Source organism: Podarcis melisellensis (assembly GCF_964234715.1).
Source record: "Podarcis melisellensis genome assembly, chromosome: 13".
Lineage (NCBI taxonomy): Eukaryota > Metazoa > Chordata > Lepidosauria > Squamata > Lacertidae > Podarcis > Podarcis melisellensis.
In genome coordinates, this window is record NC_138545.1 from 13,240,891 (window position 1) to 13,261,885 (window position 20,995).

General features: G+C 40.1%; 1 protein-coding gene across 1 annotated transcript; it reads right to left on the bottom strand.

Moving 5' to 3' along the window:
- Window positions 1-12,119: 12,119 nt before the first annotated feature.
- LOC309356042 (vomeronasal type-2 receptor 26-like) lies at window positions 12,120-19,740 on the bottom strand (the record flags this gene model as incomplete). Its single annotated transcript, XM_081887224.1, has 6 exons — window positions 12,120-13,021; window positions 13,861-13,987; window positions 15,906-16,133; window positions 17,134-17,934; window positions 18,545-18,836; window positions 19,523-19,740. 6 exons carry the CDS (start codon window positions 19,738-19,740, stop codon window positions 12,120-12,122), a joined length of 2,568 nt encoding a protein of 855 aa, XP_081743350.1.
- Between the last annotated feature and the right edge of the window lie 1,255 nt (window positions 19,741-20,995).

Sequence of the window (20,995 nt, forward strand, 5' to 3'; positions counted from 1 at the left end):
GCAGAACAGGCTAAGCTGAGGCCCAGAGGTTCTTCAAAGGACAAGAAACTTCTACTCTTGGGAATACATATATTCCTATTTTTGTTCGGATACTTTTCATCTTCACATTCATAGCAGTCATTCATGTCTGAGAAAGAAAAACATGGTGCTTAATCCCCAAAATTATGACTAACATGCCACTTCTCTTCCTCTATTTTTTTTTTATTTCAAAATTTTGGACTAGTTTTTAAAAATTAAAGTAGGACCTTGATAATACATAATTAACATGATTTACAGAGTGTTCAAGGAGTTCCAAACAATAAATATTAAAAATGATAGACCCATGCCCATTTCACCTATCCTATGTAGAATACTGACAAAAAGCACGAGAGCCACAGCGACACTTCTTGATCTACAGCTAGAAGCCAACTCAAAATTTTCTGTCACTCTTCTATTATTCATTCATTCAATTTATACACCCTGTTGTGAAGGTCTTACAAATAAGTTCAACCAACGGCCTGGTTAAGAAGGCATCCCATAGATGGGGAGCCACTGCAGAGAAGGCCCATTCTCGTGTAGCCACCCTCCGGACCTCTTGAGGAGGAGACGCAAGAAAGAGGGCCTCAGAAGATGATCTCAGGGACCGGGTAGGTTCATATGAGAAGAGGCGGTCCTTGAGGTATTGTGGTCCTGAGTCATTTAAGGCTTTATAGGTCAAAACCAGCACTTTGAATTGGGCCCGGAAACTAATTGGTAGCAGGATCGGTGTAATATGCTCAAACCGTCTTGCTCCAGTGAGCAACCTGGCATCTGAATTCTGCACTAGCTGAGGTTTCTGAACCGTCTTCAGAGGCAGTCCCACATATAACACATTGCAGTAATTTAACCTTGAAGTTACCAGAGCATAGACAACAGTAGTTAGGGTATCCCAGTCTAGATAGGAGCATAGCTGGGTCACCAGCTGAAGCTGATGGAAGGCACTCTGGGCTACTGAGGCCACCTGAGCCCTGAGCGACAGCAAAGGATCCAGGAGTACCCCTATGCTACGAATCTGCTCCTTCAGAGGAAGTATAGCCCCATCAGGAGCAGGTGACCTCCCAGCCATCTTGTCTAGGGAACCACCCACTAACAGTGCCTCAGTCTTATCTGGATTGAACTTCAGTTTGTTGGCTCTCATCCAGTCCATTACCAAGGCAAGACACTGGTTCAGCACTTCCACTGCCTCATCTGCAGATGTAAAGGAGAAATAGAGCTGAGTGTCATCAGCATACTGCTGACAACGTACTCCGAACCTCTGAATAACCCCACCCAGCGGTTACGTGTAGATGTTAAACAACATGACGGATAGGATTGAGCCCTGTGGAACCCCACATTGAAGGTTTCACGGGGCTGAAAAGCATCCCCCAAGTAACACCCTCTGGGAACGACCATCCAAGAAGGACTGGAACCACCTCAAAGCTGTGCCACCCAACCTTAGTTCGGAGAGTCGCTCCACAAGAATACAATGGTATTGAAAGCTGCTGAGAGGTCGACAAGGATGAACAGGGACATGTTTCCCTTGTCTCTCTGTTGACAGAGGTCATCATAAAGCAGTTTCTGTGCCATAACCAGGCCTAAACCCCAATTGAAATGGATCCAGAAGATCAGTTTCTTCCAAAACCACCTGGATCTGGTCTGTGAGAACTCGCTCCAAAACCTTGCCCACACTTGGTAGTTGTTCACACTTACTTACTCCTTAATTAAGGAATGATCGTGTAATTCAGTCTTTGCAAATTTCTACATTTGATGACCTAATCAACACCTTTCTGTTTCACACTTCATCAAACATTACGACACAATTCTCTGAAGTTTAAGGGCATCAGAATATATGTTTAAATATGCTACCAGAAAGTAAATGCAAATTCAAATATTATTTTAAGGAAAAATATATTATTTGTAAGCCTGGATGAGGGAGATATGATTACGTACTTCCAGCTGTTACAGAACCCTCCTGGCTCATCTGAAAATCTACTTTATACTAATCCTGGTGGACCTTTCTATAGGATTCTTCCTTATTAACAGCATTCAACATCCGCAATCACAAATTATCACACACACTTTCGTTAGTCCCTCTTCAGCCAGATTTCTCAATATTTCATGAACTGTCAAATGGAATCTTGATGAATGCATCATTTCATATGAATGTTCTCGATTAGAGGCAACAAGCTATAAATATATGTAGTAAATTTCTTACCCTCTTTGTCTGAAATCTTCCCTTCTGGACATGGGATGCAATCGTAGCAGCAAAATGCTTCCCCCTCCTTCACTTTCCTGCAAAAACCAGGGCGGCAGCTCTCAGTACATACAGACTTAGGCTGTGTCTAATACACAAATGAGAGAGAGATGTTTAAAATAAGTGGGTTCAAAGAAAAGCTAAAAGGAAAAGTTAAGCTCTTCCTTAAAAGGGATTTGCAAAAGAACAACAGCATTCATTTCAGGAATTCATTTAATAGGTTGTTTCAATTCCATTTTTCTGATATTTCCCATTGACTCAATGTGCAAACTCCAATAAATTGTTGGTTTTTTTGCAGTTACTTTTGTGGAAAGGAATTTTTTTAATATTCTCTATAGCAAGCACAGGCAAACTCCGGCCCTCCAGATGTTTGGGACTACAATTCCCATCATCCCTGTTCTATAGTCAGGGCTCTGACTAGGTATGCATATCTCTTTGTTCCAGAGCAACATTAATGGGTTGTGGTGGTGTCCCTTAATGCAAATTAAGCCTCAGAATTATACACTTATTCTAAAAACTTCAAAAATGTCATGTATAATTTGCCTTGTGAGGTCTACAGAGGAGTCAAAACTTTATGCCAATTTTGTAAAAGGAGTCACAGCTTAGCAAATTCTGAAAATTGACAAATGGACCCCTGTTTTACTGAAATATTTGTACCTGCAAGCCATAGATAGATTTCTTTCTAATTTTGGTGAAAACCACTGATGCAATTTGTTCAGGCTTGTCAAGAATGACACGCTTTCATTGGCTCGGTAAAGGTCAGAGTGGTTCAAACATGACTAATGCTTCACTTTTTTATCATTTTTATTTATAGATTTTTGAGAAACAAACAATTGAAAAAGATAATTAATGTTATCCTTGCTCATTAAAGCATATGCATATACATAGCTTGTTCTATCTATAATCTTTAATCCAATCCAATTTTATAAAGGCTGAAGAATGTATTATGAAATTATCTTTGTATGTTATGTTAAAGTGTTCAAAGTCACAATTGCCTGATGTTCGCATCCTACCTGGTTAAACCAATGGTGCCATTTTATGGCTCCCTCATTGATGGACAACATTTGCTGTGGAGGAGCCAGGGAATCCACCCCTCCTACCTTCACCCTCTGAAAGGATTGGTTGGAGGAAACAATCCAATTGGTAATATCAAATCCAGCTAGTATCTCCCCATTCTGGTCCAAGGAAATCTTATCTCCAGCGCTGTTGTTAAATGAGATACCCCTCAGAAAATGATGGAGCTAGATAGAAAAATAAAGAGAAAGTATAGAAAGGCTTCAATTCAGCAAGGGACAATGATGATGTTCACTTTCATGACAAGTTTTTTTTAATAAAAAAAATATTTAATCAATTTTTCGATACAAACATCAACTGCAAAAGACATATACTACAAACACCATAATAAGAGTAATAGCACAATTTGAGAATTCAGATTTGGATATACTGATATACCTATGACTATACCTTTTTAAAAACAACAACAATACTTCCCCCCCCCTTTCTCTCCTCCCTCTACTTCCCACCACTATCCCCCTTATCACTTAAATATTCGTTCCAGATTTCTTCATATTTATCCATTCTTATTTTGCGTCAACATGCAATTTGTTAGTATGTAGCTAATCTGTCTATATTATCAACCCATGTGATCAATGGAATCTTTTTGTGGCTCTTCCAGTTCATCAAAACAAGGTTTTTTGCTTCCAATATAGCATAGTACTTCCAAATTTTTTTGACCCCTTGAAATCTCCCACGTTTCTGGAATATAATTTAGAATTAAATTCAGTTCCTGTAAATAACAATTTCTTTTTATTCCTCCTCACCTCACACCAAAACGATCTTATAATCGGGCAGTTAATCAACATGTGTATTAAGTTCACATTTTTACTCCCACATCTCCACTTGTTAGTTTCTTCTGGTATAGTTTTGCTGGAGTCCAGTGGACTCTGAATATTATTTTCTGATGAATAAGTCTTAGTCTTAGATCCACAGAGGCTATTTCTGTTGATTTTATATTTGACTCGCATATATCATTTGTTATCTGTACCCCTAACTCTTCACTCCATTTTTGTCTATCATATTCTAAATCATATTTCTTCCTGTTGAGTAGAGTTTATATAGGGCAAGTGTAGGGTTTTTTGTTTTTGTTGCAGAGATTAAATCTTGTAGCAGCATGGGTGTTTCCAATGCTGCAATAGCGTCAGGGCCAAACTGCCTTTACAACATAGGTTTCAATTGGATGTATTGCCATTGTGTTTCACTGGTTAACCCGTACTTTACTTGCAAAGTCTTATATTCGACAAATTTGTAATTTTAATCAATTAATTGATTAAATGTCAAAATACATTTTCTTCATCCAATTTTGCCAAATCATTACTTGATTTCCAATTTTTAATTTTGGGTTGGTCCATATTGTTAATTTCTCATGCTGTTAGGGAGCCATCCTTATTATTTTTATTTACATTTATCCACATTTTTATAGGTGCTTTAATAGTCTCCAGGATAATAGGATATTTCATAAAATTGGAGCCAAGTTTAGTCCACCTTACAAGAGGTTCAAAGAAACTATATTCAGGAGTAGCCCAATTGGGAATCATGCTAGCTCTCCAATAATTAGTCTTACTCAACAGGTAAGCCTGGTGATACAGTTCCAGATTTGGGAACCCAAAGCTGCCTTCCTTAATTGGAAGTTGCATTTTATGTAGTGATATTTTTGGTGGCTTTGTACCCCACAGGCATGATCTAAATAGCTGATTTATTTTTTGTAAGTATAGTTTGGGAATATATTTTGTTAATCCTCTTAGAATGTATAAAAGCTTTGGAGCAACATTCATTTTGAGGACATTAACCTTTCCCCAAAGGGAGAGGTTTAGAAGTCCCCACCTTTCAATATCAAAAGAAATCTCATTTATAATTTGATTCAAATTTAATTTTACAATTTGGTCTATATCTGATGAAATCATTATACCCAAGTATTTAATAAAGCCTTTGATATCCTAAATTGATGGGTTCTATACAATGTAGCCCTTGGCCCTATTGGTAAAATCTCTGATTTTGTCCAATTTATGGAATATCCTGCTATCCTGACAAAGATTTTTATTTTCTCCATAATTTTTGGAATTATCAATATTGGAGTAAAGCTGTTTTTTTATTTCTTCTATTTTTATATCTATAATATTTAAGCCAAGACTTTCTCACATTTTGAATTTCATTTTAAATTACAGATTTTTATGATCTCCAGCAGCAACTGCACACAGAGCCATAAAAGCTTTATTAACAAAAAGTGGATGCTCTATTATTATGGAATTAAGAATAGGGCAAAATTCCCCATTGAGATGGGGAAAATGTCAAGAGCATGGGTAGGCAAACTAAAGCCCGGGGGCTAGATCCAGCCCAATCACCTTCTATATCCGGCCCGCGGACGGTCTGGGAATCAGCGTGTTTTTACATGAGTAGAATGCATGCTTTTATTTAAAATGCATCTCTGGGTTATTTGTGGCACAAAGGAACCCCCCCCCCCAATATAGCCCAGCCCCCCACAAGATCTGAGGGAGAGTGGACGGCCCCCTGCTGAAAAAGATTGCTGACCCTTGTTCAAGAGCATTGCTGCACCGACATTGGTGACCCTTGCTGGGGTTACATAGGAAAGTGACAATAGATAGAAAAGCAAACAGAACATGTTTTGAACCTCTTTCAGGGTGTTCAGCCCATTACCTGCCACAGGAATTGATTCTGAAATTTCACTCCTCCACTGATCATTACTGGTCTGTGTTTGACTCGGGATGAAGACATGGCATGTAAAGCATGGGCCAAAGCATAGACAGCATTGTAGATGTTGTAGCTGTGGCTGGTCATGCTCATTTCAAAGAAAGGACCAGGAAGATTCTCCAGCTTCTCTTGCCCAGTGCAAATATCCCCCTTCACACTGCCAACCACTCGATTTGGAAATACACAGCCAAATGCCTGTTGCCAGAAGTCCAAAATGAAGCCATCTCCTTTTGGGCTGGAAGGGGTTTTGCTATTGACAAATTGATGAAATCCTGGTGGATCATTAGAGTGAGTTGTGAATGAGAGAACCCCATGGAGTATTTCTGTATCCCAAGTCCGTTGATAGACAAAAGAAGTGAGCTCCACCTGGGGTGTCATAATCCACACTTTACCTTTTGGCTTATTTGAACTTTGTTCCAGTTCTGATAGGTAAGGCAACCATCTAAAAAATGCCAGAGAATATGATTCTCCATACACCAACACTACATTGGCTTTGCTATCATTTATTTTGTCATGTATTTTTGCCCCCAATTTAAACATATTGTTAATTTCAGTGACGTAAGTTAATATGTGACTTCTTTCTATGAAGGCAAAACAGATGCCACTCTGGGAAAAAAGGGGAACCACAGTTTGCACAAATATTTCTGCATTCTCATCATAGAAAGTAAAAATCCCAATCCATATCCACCTGAAATGCAGAAGCAAAGACAGGATCCCCTTATACTGGTGGTCTTCCTTGGGCATCATCTGGTAGAAGAAAAGGCTTGGGGTTTTTTCATTCATCACTGGAGCAGGTCCATATATGAGCTAATCATAGTTGTGGTAGGAGGAGAAAGAGAGAGAATCAGCAATAACTGATTATTGTAATATATATAAAGGTAAAGGTAACCCAGACCTTTAGGTCTAGTCGTGACCAACTCTGGGGTTGTGCGCTCATCTCACTCTATAGGCCGAGGGAGGTGGTGTACAGCTTCCGGGTCATGTGGCGAACCAGAGCAGCACACAGAAACGTCGTTTACCTTCCCGCCAGAGCAGTACCTATTTATCTACTTGCACTTTTGACGTGCTTTCGAACTGCTAGGTTGGCAGGAGCAGGGACCGAGCAACGGGAGCTCACCCCGTTGCAGGGATTCGAACTGTCGACCTTCTGATCCTAGGCTCTGTTGTTTAACCCATAGTGCCACCCGCGTCCCTTATTGTAATATATAGTTTGTTATATATTAGATTTGTGTATTATGAGAACCATTAGGCCATTTTCCAGTTTGCCTTCAAATCCTTGCCATATGATCTGCCCATGATATTTTTGCTAAGCCAAGTGACACTCACCTGCCAATCAGCTGTTATCACATATCAGGCAATGACAAGGCCAAATGGGACGTCTGAAGCAAAAATGTACGTGCTATCAAGACTTTATTTCTTAGCTTAGATCTGCAGTTAGCAGGGCCCACCTGATTATCTGAAATGTGCACCTTTATTTATCCAAATCCGGATGTGTTAAGTTCCCTTTACTTGACAGATATATATATCTGGGTATATATATATCTCACCTGTGGAACCTTATAGATATCCAAGATTGTTGCCACATGAAGGGAAGTTTGGGAGTCCAGTCCCCCAATGATGGCTATCAAGTTTTTCTTGATGCCACAAATGTAGTTGGGGACAAATGTTTTCAGTGTGGATATGAGTAACATTGTGGCATGAGAGGTCCATTTGGCATTGAAATAGCTGTCATAGATGTGGAAGCCTAAAGTGACATTGGGTAAGAGCTGAGGGTTTTCGTTGATCTCCTTCTCTGCAAATTGCAAGGCCAGGATGTGTTGGTAATTCTTTGGCACCGCACTAAAAAGGGAGTTTTATTTCTATCAGAAGGGCATGTAACACTTCGTAAATTAATCACAACTCAGTTCTCTATTATCGTTAGTTATATCCATAACAATATTACATGTCTACATATAATACCTGAATGTTTAATTCAGTGGGGAAAACTAGTGGAGATCTTCCTGACCACATTTCTCCCACATCACATCTCTTTCGACCCAAACAGTAGTTCTGCCTCTAGGACAAGGGTAGAGAACTGTGGCCCTCCAGATTTTGCTTTACTACAATGCCCATTATTATTGATGGAACAAATGGCATCCAACAACTGCATGGCTGCAGTTTAGCCACCCTTCCTCTAAAACCTTTTTTTCCAATGTCCAAAGAAGGAATCAAAATGTAGAAGTGAAGCTATCCAACTCTTACTTTAGTTCTTCCTGCAATGTTGGTGGGGGTTTTTCGGTAAAGGCTATTGAAATGGAGATGATGATGCTGTGAGAGGCTATGCCACCGATAATGAGGTCTCCTTCCTGGTGATACTGATGAAGAGGAGTGTATGGATCATGGACATGGCATTTAACATTGGGAGGTTTGCATATTGTATGAGGAAGTAGAATCAGCAGGAAGACCATTAATGCCACCATCCTTGGTACAATTTTCCCCTATAAACTAGGATCCCCTTTGTACCATTACAGGTTTTGTGACTGAAGTAGTCTGATCTAATTGGCCTTTTAGTCTGCTTATATGTCTGAAATGCAGACTGTGAAAACTGGAGAGAAAAAAGTGATGACAGTGATGGATCCTTGCTGGTTTCTGATTCCTAAGTCTAGTTGTGATTGCTGGAGGCAATATATTTTTATCAGGCTTCTCCAACCTTGTATTCTTCAGATGTTCTGGGCAATGATTCACCGCATTCAAAACTGGCTACAGGTGATCCAAAACAGTTCAAGAGCACCAGGCTTAAAGGCTCAATTATATTACCTTTCACAGACTTTCTCATTAGCTTGGATTGTGTACTATGCATGTCCATGAGGTGGTTTGACAAGTGGACACATTAATTATAGTTATTTGTATAATTAAAGGGAAGATAGTCACTTGTGTGTCTTTCCTAACAGAAGTTTTCATTTCCTCTTAGCTACATGACATTTTGGCTTACAATAATAAACAACAAGAAGAAAATACTGGAAATACAACCCTTTGGTCTGAAGACAGGGAGGAAAGGAACATGTTTGATAATAACACTGGCCTCTGGAAATTCTGACCTGGAAAGAAGAAACCTAGGGAGAGGGGTATCCTTCCACTACTTACACTGTATTCAAAAATAACATGAAAGAACAAAAATTGCATGAGTTGCTCTCCTTGTCTTGCCAACAGATGGAAGAATAGCACCAACCATTATGCTTGATAAACTAAAATGAGGCATGAGTAATGTCTCTGCCAACACGGAAAGACATTTCTAATTCATTGGCAGTGCTAAATATTACCTCTTGTTATTCGTCCATGTCACTTTCCTTATCTCATTTTGTCTCATCTTTCCAGGCCAAAATTTAAACGATTGTGTCAGAAATACGTTATTATATTTCCCCTTCCCTTTCTTTGTGCTTTACAAATGGGAATATAATTTAAGGGCAGACATACTGATTCTTGCCCACAACCCAAATCTCTAAGTGGTGTTAGATTCCCGGGTCTTCAGACGCTCAGCCAGGATTTCTGTTTCCTTTTGGAATGAGGCACAGCAGAGAGCGTGGCATTTTTAGGATATGTGGTTTATTTACACATTATATACACCCTGAACCTATGGGGGGCATTCACAGCATTAACACCCCTACAGTCTTTAGTTTTTTCTCTCTTAGCTGTAGCCTTGGATTCCAACAGCCATTCAAACATTGCTCTCTGACTCTTTCTCCAGCTTGTTGCTTTATTTACATTTCACATAACTGCAAACTCCCAACTCTAAACCCAGGCTTTATCCTTCCAACCAATTGAGGGAGGGGCCCCAACCATTTCCTCTGTCACATCGAGCCCCCTTTCCTTTGTTCTCCTTTTTTGATGCTTTTATTAACTTATTATACCAACACCAACACAGATGTCACTCAGAAGACAAGTATACAAGAAGATATAACTACACATAGAAAACAAATGAGACACAGACATCCCTATTTCAGTTCTTATTCATTTCTATTTGACTTCCTTACCCCTCAATGCGGGTCCAGTTGTATACTTAATAAACTGTTTCTTTCTCAATTCCTCTTCTCTATTTTTCCTCTATATATTACATTTTTACACCTTATTTTATTTTGTGAATATTAGTCTAGACAAGTCCAAGTATTTATTTGAGGGCACTGCTTTTCCAGGTATTCACTATATTTTTCCCATTCTTTTTGAAATTTTTGTTTGGATTGGTCTCTAATTGCCTCTTTCAGTTTAGCCAATTCTAAATAATCAAATAAGAGGGAAGCAGGTGGGTTTGTGGTCTAAACCAAAGAGCCTAGGGCTTACTGATAAGAAGGTTGGCAGTTCGAATCCCCACGATGGGCTGAGCTCCCGTTGCTCGGTCCCTGCTCCTGCCAACCTTGCAGTTTGAAAGCACCTCAAAGTGCAAGTAGATAAATAGGTACCACTCTGGCGGGAAGGTAAACGTGTTTCTGTGTGCTGCTCTGGTTTGCCAGAAGTGGCTTTGTCATGCTGACCACATGACCTGGAAGCTGTATGCTGGCTCCCTCGGCCAATAAAGTGAGATGAGCGCCGCAACCCCAGAGTCATTCATGACTGGACCTAACGGTCAGGGGTCCCTTTATCTTTAAATAATCAAATAGCTTTTCTTGCCATTCTTTTTGTTGGGATTGTTTCATTTTTCCAATTTTTGGCAATTAGAATTCTTGCTGCTACTGTCACATTAAAAAAAATCTCTTATTTTCCTTTGTAATATCTGGATCTAATTTTCCCAGTAAAAAGGCTTAAAAAAAAAAGTTTATTTAATTTTCTTCAGCTCTCCATAAACCATATACCCAAAACTCTTAATTTTATCTCAAGTCCACCAAATATGCAGCAATGTGCCCTCTACTTCTTTGCACCTCCAACAATTTTGATTTTGCTCTATACATTATCTATACATTATAGATAGTTTCTAAGGTGTCATATACCATCTGTAGAACATCTTGAGAAGGTTTTCTTTTATCACCTCACATGCCATGAATCTCCAATTCTCTTTCCACAATTTTTCCTTTGTTTCTTAATCTGAAGAGATAAAAGTTCCTTCAATGTGGAAAAGAAAGTGGTGAAACATAACCCTTCGTTACGGAAGCCCCTATGGTGTGAACCACTCCTGGGGAACCCCAGAGGATCACTAGGAGGGGGCCCTTCTTCCTGCCCATTGCCACCAAGGATCCATCTGAATGCCCCTTCTCAGTGCTATTTTTCTAGAAAAAGAATTGCCAAAACTCTCCATGAACGCCTCCCTTGTTCTCCTATAATGGCAATGGCGCCCACCTGAGAGGTGCCAGAACTGAGTTCCTGTGAGTAGAAAAAAAGCCTGACCTCTTATGTCACTTATGTTGGTATCCTGTCAATTTCAGCAACCATGCATATCAGCAACCAACCCACGATGCCTTCATGAGTGCCTGCCAGCTGAAGTCAGTGCTGGTTGCAATTATGTGTAAAGATGGTGACCATATTGTGTGTTCCACTACAATGGGGCAGGATGTACATTAACATAGGCACATGCAGACAAATCAGATGGGATTAGACAGTGTGAAATTGTTCATCCCTACTGCCGAATATTTGTAGGAAAGAGCCTAAAGGCAGAATAATACATGGCCATGACCTAATGATAACAAATGCAGAGTTCATAGTCAGCAGAGGAAAAGTTAAATGAGGTCTGTAATTGCTGAATATGGGGGCATCAGTGTGTTGAAAGAGGGCAAGTAGTGGAGATTTGCAGGAAATAGAAATGTGAGGTGGGCATCTGCACATCCTACCTGATCTGGGGATGAAATCTAGAGTCATGGGTTGGGCAGGCTGAGGGAACAACTGCCCTGCCCTGTATTCCCCCTCAGAGCAATTTGGGGGCGGCCTAATATTTAATTGGTATTTTAAAAATTCTGATTAAAGTTGTGAGTGGACAGGGAAAGGAGACACACCATCTCCTTCCCACTTTTTGACTGACAGCAGAGGAGGGTTAAATCGTGTGATGTGGTAGCCTGAAGAGGATTCTGGGTGCTTCTTTTCAGGGATACATAGAAATGGCTTTACTAGATATTATAACCAATGACACAGACATTTCATTTCTTCAGCATTTTCTTCTTATTAGGTGTTCCCTACTGTTCAGCTCAGGCCTCAGCAAAATAATGTAACATTTTGGGGAAAAGATGCAACCCAACAAACCAGCACTGGAGGCTAAGATAGAGAAGATCTCCACAGCCACCATGTATTTCCCCTTTGTGCTCATGTAGGAAGGAACAAAGGATAACCAAACACTGCAAAAGACCAACATGCTGAAAGTGATGAACTTGGCTTCGTTGAAACTGTCAGGTAATTTCCGGGCAAGGAAAGCCACAGTGAAACTGACCAAAGCTAGGAAGCCCATGTAGCCCAAGACACAGTAAAAGAAGGTCACCGTCCCCTCATTGCACTCCAGTACAATTTCTTCAGCCACTGACTTCATGTCAACACTAGGGAATGGAGGAGAGATCACCAGCCATCCAGTGCAGATGAGTGCTTGGATAAGGGAGCAGGAAAGGACAATAGAGTTTGCCAGTCCTTTCCCCACCCACTTCCTCATCCGGGATCCTGGTTTTGTGGCCATGAAAGCCAGAACCACAGTGATGGTTTTTGCCAGCACACAAGAAACAGCCACTGAGAAGATGATGCCAAAAGCAGTTTGTCGGAGGAGATATGTCACCTTGTCAGGATATCTGATGAACAGTAATGCAGAAAGGAAGCAAAGCAGGAGGGAGATGAGCAGAGTGTAGGTGAGGTCCCGGTTGTTGGCTTTCACAATGGGAGTGTCCCTGTGCTTCGCAAATATTTTCAATACCAGTGCTGTAATGAAAGCAAAGGAAAGAGCAGAACAGGCTAAGCTGAGGCCCAGAGGTTCTTCAAAGGACAAGAAAGTTGCACTCTTGGGAATACATATATTCTTATCTTTGTTTGGATACTTTTCATCTTCACATTCATAGCAGTCATTCATGTCTGAGAAAAGAAATATGAGCAACATGCCACTACTTTTTAATATATTATTAAAATGATTTATAAAGTGTAAAAGGAGTTTCAAACAATAAAGACTAAACTGATGGAACCGTGGCCTTCTCACCTATTGGATGTTGAGTACTGATTGAGACAAAATGCAAGAGGGAGGGCCACCAAGACCCTTCCTGATTTCCGGCCTGAAGCCAACTCAAATTTTCCTGATACTGTTATAGTTGCTCACATTTACTTACTCCCTAATTAAGGAGTATTTGTGTAATTTAGTCTTTGCAGTTTTGCCATTAGATGGCCTAATCAGAACCTTTCAACAGCTTTCTGGATTTTGATATTTCATGCTTATCTGAAGTCTGTCAGAGAGAAAACAAGCTTTTAAATTATTGATGTAGTTACAGCACCCTTTTGATTGGCTTAATTTAGGCTGGGTTTCCATATCATGTTTCAAAGCTGAATATTTTCATGCATTGTCTCCTTAGTAATGCCCCCCACCCTCCTGGCTCACACACTAAACTCAGCATGGATTAAGGAGATATGGTGGCATATTTCCAGCTGTTACGGAAACCTCCTAGCTCATTTGAAAATCCACTTTACACTAATCGCCTTCAACCTTGTGGATCTTGGTATAGGATTCTTTCTTATTAACAGCAGTGCACATTCACAATCACAAATTATCACACAAACACATACACTTTCATTAGTTCCTTCTTCAGCTAGATTTCTCAATATTTTCATAAGGTGTAAAAAGGAACCTTGGTGAATGCATGATTTCATATGCATGTTCTCGATTAGAGGCAACAAACTTTAAATATATACAGTAAATTTCTTACCCTCCATGTCTGAAATCTTCCCTTCTGGACATTGGATGCAATCGTAGCAGCAAAATGCTTCCCCCTCCTTCACTTTTCTGCAAAAACCAGGGCGGCAACTCTCAGTACATAAAGAGTTAGGCTGTGTCTAAAACACAAATTAAAGAGAGAGATGTATAAAATAAGTGGACTCAAAGAAAAGCTAAAAGGGGAAGTTAAGCTCTTCCTTAAAACGGATTTGCAGAAGAATAACAATATTCATTTCATCAATTCACTTAATAGGTAAAGGTACCCCTGCCTGTACGGGCCAGTCTTGACAGACTCTGGGGTTGTGCGCTCATCTCACTTAAGAGGCCAGGGGCCAGCGCTGTCCGGAGACACTTCCAGGTCATGTGGCCAGCGTGACAAAGCTGCATCTGGTGAGCCAGCGCAGCACACGGAAACGCCGTTTACCTTCCCGCCAGTAAGCGGTCCCTATTTATCTACTTGCACCTGGGGGTGCTTTCGAACTGCTAGGTTGGCAGGCGCTGGGACCGAGCAACGGGAGCGCACACCGCCGCAGGGATTCGAACCACCGACCTTTCGATCGGCAAGCCCTAGGCGCTAAGGCTTTAACCCACAGCGCCACCCGCGTCCCAATTCACTTAATAGGTTGTTTCAATTCCATTTGGACTCATTTTCTGACAATTCCCATTGACGCAATGTGCAAACTCCAATAAATTGTTTTTTTTTTGCAGTTACCTTTGTGGATAGTAATGTTTTTAATATCCTCTATAATCAAGGCTCTGATTAGGTATTCACACCTCTTTCTGCTACAGTGACATTAAGGGCTTGTGGTGGTGTCGCTTAATGCAGATTAAGCCTCAGAGTTATACACCTGTTATTCTAAAACCTTGAAACAAGGATCCTACATCCTTGCCTTGGGCCTCTTAGCAATAGAATAGAATAGAATAGAAAGCCACTGCTCTATATCCCATAGGTGATGGCAGCTAACTCTCCACTGAGCTATTCAATTGTGGGCTTAATATCCAAATAGAAGGCGGATTACTTGTTGATGACATTACACAGAATATTTTAAACACCAAAGTCCTTAATATGTTTGTCTAGGAATATAACAACCAGAGGTTATAGGGATTAGACTTTTGTTATGGGACTTAAGTAAAAGTTGGTGTCACTTCATTTTTCTTCCTTATCAAAGAATTGTCATAAAATTAGAATATAGGCACAGATGTGTGGCGGCCCACATATTTCAGATACTATCTTGGTTAGCCCTTTGGGTGCAGTTTGAATTTATATTCTTATATGCCACACCAGACTCCAAGCAGTGAGAAAATCTGGGGTGGTTTACCCAGGGGTTTGATTTCCTTTTAATGAAGGTCAGTGGAGACCACAGAGACTTTAGTATATATAGCTTTCTTTAAACACATATAAAACCTGAGCACTGGCAAGAGGGGTCACAGTATTGACACCCCAAAAATCTTGCATTCCACTTTGGTTTCCTACAGAACTTTGAAGTCTGGCACAGAGCAAGCATGTCTCTGTTTCTTTAGCTTCTGGTTTTTTTCCACCTCGAACACACTTCCACCTCTGCAGCAACTAGGAGAGGGAGGTGGGAGAAAGGCCCAACCATTTTTTCCATTGAACACAACATCATTTTTGGTTATGCTAAATTGTAGTACTTAACTAGCCAGTTAAAGCCATTACCTTGACAAAGGATCTAGTTCAGCAAGCTTCCCTTTATGCACTCTCCCCTCACTGATGTAGGATCCAGGGATTGCAAGGGGGGACCAGGGTTGAATCCAGACCGAACACCCAAATTCATAACAATATATTCGATATCGTCATAATCTATTTAGAATTCACATCTTCAAGTTGTCAATTCATATATTCATTTTCAGTGTAACAGGAACCAGTATAGAGGCTGTGCATTTAGCTTATAACACTAATTCATAGCTTGTGCTATCTTTAATTCAATTTTTTAAAGGTTAAACAATGTACAATGAAATTATCTTTGTATGTTATGTTAAAGTGTTTTCATTCACAAATGGCTGATGGTAACATCCTACCTGGTTAAACCAATTGTGCCATTTTATGGCTCCCTCATTGATGGTCAACGCTTGCTGTGGAGGAGCCAGGGAATCCACCCCTCCTACCTTCACTCTCTGAAAGGATTGGTTGGAGGAAAGAATCCAGTTGGTAATATCAAATCCAGCTAGTATCTCCCCATTCTGGTCCAAGGAAATCTTATCCCCAGCGCTGTTGTTAAATGAAATACCCCTCAGAAAATGATGGAGCTAGATAGAAAAAGCAAGATAAAGTATAGAAAAGGCTTCAGTTCAGCAAGGGACAATCATGGTGTTCATATTCATGGCAGATTTCCAAATATCTACCTTGGAGGAAAACTGTGTGTGTGTGTGTGTGTGTGTGAGTGAGTGTTGATTAAAGCCAAGCCTTTCTCACATTTTGAAGTTACATTTTAAAATTACATTTGTAATTAAAAATTACGGAATTTTAAGATCTCCAGCAGCAAAGGCACACACAGCCATTAAAACTTTATTAACAGAAAGTGGGTGCTCTGTTCATTTTGTTATCTAAAATTAATAATCTTGCTCTGTTGATTCTCTATGCTATGCTATGTAATATATTATTCCTTTAATACTCCAACTTCAGAGATAAATGAGGAATCAGCCCCATGCTCATCTAAGTGGTTGGTATAAATAGTTGAAGCAACAGGTTAAAGAAAGAAAGATGATAAAGTCTAGAACTTGGCTATATCATGCTTAGATAGAATTCACTTTCTTTTGTTCTCTTTCAGTATTTCTGCCTTAAGTTCAAACAGTTTAAAAGAAGAAATTTAAAACTTTTAAAATAATTAAAATTAGCAGGAAATTAAAAGAGATTAAATAATGTCAACACCCATTTGACTGGGCAGGTTTGCCTAAAGAAAAATGTCTTAAGCAGGTGCCTAAATGAATTAAGTGACGAAGTCTTTCTGATGTCACTAGGCAAGGAAGTCCAGTAGGCTGAAAGTGAAGCTAGAAAAGCATGTGAAGATGTTCCCATTGGTTCTATGTGCATTTCAAGAGAGATAAAGAAATATCTCATGGCCAAAGGGCAGTGAATAGAGGAAGTGGTTTGGGGACAGCTGGAGTAGATTTCAAGAGCATTGCTGCACCCACATTGGTGACCCCTTCTGTGGGTGCATAGGAAAAGTGACATTTACCAAAGGGATAGATAGAAAAAGAAACAGAACATCGTTTGAACCTCTCTGAGGAAGGGTGTTCAGCCCATTACCTGCCACAGCAGCTGATTCGGAAGCTTCATTCCTCCCCTGATCATTATAGGTCTGTGTTTGACTCGGGATGTAGACATGGCATGTAAAGCATGGGTCACAGCATAGACAGCATTGTAGATGTTGTAGCTGTGGCTGGTCATGCTCATCTCAAAGAAAGGCCCAGGAAGATTCTCCAGCTTCTCTTGCCCTGTGCAAATATCCCCCTTCACACTGCCAAGAACTTGATTCGGAAATACACAGGCAAATGCCTGTTGCCAGAAGTCCAAAATAAAGCCGTCTCCTTTCGGGCTGGATGGGTTTTTACTCTTGACAAATTGACGAAATCCTGGTGGATCATTTGAGTGTGTTGAGAATGAGAGAACCCCATGGAGTATTTCGGTATCCCATGTCCGTTGAAAGACAAAAGAAGTGAGCTCCACCTGGGCTGTCATAATCCACACTTTACCTTTTGGCGTATTTGAACTTTGTTCCAGTTCTGATAGGTAAGGCAACCATCTAAAAAATGCCAGAGTATATGATTCTCCATACACCAACACTACATTGGCTTTGCTATCGTTTACTTTGTCATTTATTTTTGCCCCCAGTTTAAACATATCGTTAATTTCAGTGACATAAGTAAATTTGTGACTTCTTTCTATGAAGGCAAAACAAATGCCACTCTGGGAAAAAAGGGGAACCACAGTTTGCACAAATCTTTCTGCATTCTCATCATAGAAAGTCAGGATCCCAATCCATATCCACCTGAAATGCAGAAGCAAAGACAAGATCCCCATATACTGGCGGGTTTCCTTGGGCGCCATCTGGTAGAAGAAAAGGCCTGGGGTTTTATCATTCATCACTGGAGCAGGGCCATATATGAGCTAATCATAGTTGTGAGAGTAGGAGAAAGAAACAGAAGCAACAATAACTTTTAGGTATTAGATTTGTGTATTACAAGCACATCCCTGGGGCAATTTCCATTTGGGCTTTCCAATCCTCGCCATTTGGCCCATGCATGCTATTTTTGCTGAGCCAAGCGATTCTCACCTGCCAATCAGCTGATATCAAATGTCAGGAACTGGCTAGGCCAAAAGAGATGTCTGAAGCAAAACAATATGTGCTATCAAGACTTTATCTCTTAGCTTGGATCTGCCATTAGCATGGCATGCCTGATTATTTGAAATGTGCACCTTTATTTATCCAAATCCAGATGCATTAAATTCCCATAAATTGGCAGATATATATCAGGAACTGGCTAGGCCAAAAGGGACATCTGAAGCAATAACTTATGTGTTATCAAGACTTTATCTCTTAACTTGGCTCTGTCATTAGCATGGCATGCCTGATTATTTGAAATGTGCACATTGATTTATCCAAATCTATCTGGATATCTTAAGTTCCCATAACTTGACAAAGAGATGCATATCTCACCTGTGGAACCTTATAGATATCCAAGATTGTTGCCACATGAAGGGAAGTTTGGGAGTCCAATCCCCCAATGATGGCTATCAAGTTTTTCTTGATGTCACAGATGTAGTTGGGGATAAATGTTTCCTGTGTGGATATGAGTAACATTGTGGCATGAGAGGTCCATTTGGCATTGAAATAGCTGTCATAGATGCGGAAGCCTACAGTGACATTGGGTAAGAGCTGAGGGTTTTCATTTATCTCCTTCACTGCAAATTGGAAGGCAAGTATATGCTGGTAGTTCTTAGGTACAACACTAAAAAGAGATTTTCATTTTCTATCAGAAGGGCATGTAACACTTTGTAAATTTACCACAGCTCAGTTCTACATCATCCTCATTAGTATTATTTATTACTGCAATTATTTAAGGGTGTTTTGTTTTTTTTGCAGAGGAGGAATCTCTTGAACAGGTATTACTACAAGTGATCCTCCACTTTGCCTAAAATGGTAGAAAAGGGATGTAGGAGGAAATTCTATGGGAGCGGAGTGCAGACTTTAAAATGTCCCTAATACACATCTTTAATGCTGGTTTCATAATCTCTGTCCTTTTCTCATTCTCTTGGGGCCCTGAAGCAAAAATGATGCAGTTATTTACAGAACAATATTACATGTCTTCATATTATACCTGAATGTTTAATTCAGTAGGGGAACTGGCAAAAATCTCTTCAAACTAGTGGAGATCCTCCTGACCACATTTCTCCCACATCGTATCTCCTTTGATCCAAATAGTAGTTCTGCCTCTAGGACAAGGGTGGAGAACTGTGGCCTCCAGATGTTGTTGCCCAACAATATCCATTATAATTGATGGACATTCTTGGCTGGATCTCATGGAGTCGAACAACCACTGCATGGCCACAGTTTATCCACCCCTCCTCTAAAATTAATCTCCGCAGTGTCCAAAGAAGGAATCAAAACATAGAAGTGAAATTATCGAGGTCTTACTATAGCTCTTCAAGCAATGTTGGTGGGGCCTTTTCGGTGAAGGCTATTGAACTGGAGACGATGATGCTGCTAGAGGCTATGCCACCAATGATGAGGTCTCCTTCCTTATGATACTCATGAAGTGGAGTGTATGGATCATGGATGTGGCATTTAACAATGGGAGGTTTGCATATTGCACGAGGAAGTAGAATAAGCAACAAGACCAATAATGCCACCATCTTTGGCACAATTTTTCCCTACAAATTAAAATCCCCCTTGCTTTTTTACAGCATTTGAGACTGAAGTAGTCTGACCTGATTGGCCTATTAGTCTGTCCATATGTCTGAAATCCATACTGTGAAAACTAGTGAAAACAATAGTGATGACACTGAGGGATCCTTGCTGGTTTCTGATTCCTAAGTCTAGCGGTGATTGCTGGAGGTAATATATTTTTGTAAGGCTTCTCCAACCTTGTATCCATCAGATGTTTTGCACCACCATTCAAAACATTCAAAGCTGGCTGCAGGTGATGGGGTTGGGATCCAGAACAGTCCAATGGCACTAGACTTTGAAAGTCTCAGTTATAATACCTTTCACAGACTTTCTCATTAGCTTGGGTAGTGTACTTTGCAATTCCATGAAGTGCTTTGACACAAGGGAACATTAATTATAGTTCTTTGTATAATTAAAAGGAAGATAGTCACTTGTGTGTTTTTCTGAACATAAGTTTTCATTTCCTCTTAGCTGCATATGGTTTTGACTTACAGTAGTAAACAAGATGGAAAAAATACTGAAAATACAACCCTTTGGTCTCAAGAGAGGGAGGAAATGAATATGTTTGATGACAGCACTGGCCTCTTGAAATTCTGACCTGTAAAGTTCTAATATTAATAAATGTTATAAATGTTACAATATTATACGACCTGAGCCTACGATGGAGGTATTCACAGCATGAATACCCTCAAATGGTCTAGTTTTTCTCATAGCTGTAGCCTTCGGATTCAAACAGACACCCAACGTTTCTGTTTTAAAAGAAAATAAAATAAAATAAAGGTCACATCACTGCAAACTCTCAACTCTAAACCCAGGCTTTGTCCTCCAACCATTTCCTCACCCACATAGAGCCGCCTTTCCTTTATTCTCCCAATGGCCCATCACCCAAGCAATCACCTCAAGGTAGCCTGGCTTATATTTTAACACTTTCTGGATCCAGGGAATAGTAGGATCTGACATGCAGCCTACTTCCCCCCGTTCCAGCCCAAATTCGCAACCATATATAAAATACACAACAGCAAGAACAAAAATGGCAGAATATGAGCTGTTCAAGTATAATAAATGATTTTATATCATTAGAAAGAGTAATATTTGAAGGTAGCAGATCCCTGTATAGTAATTTTATTTCATTAGATGTATCATGACCCCAACGCTCTCCAACAGGGAACCTACTGCCATACATGAAAGTTTCAATATGGAGTTCCTTGGAGTCTCCTGACC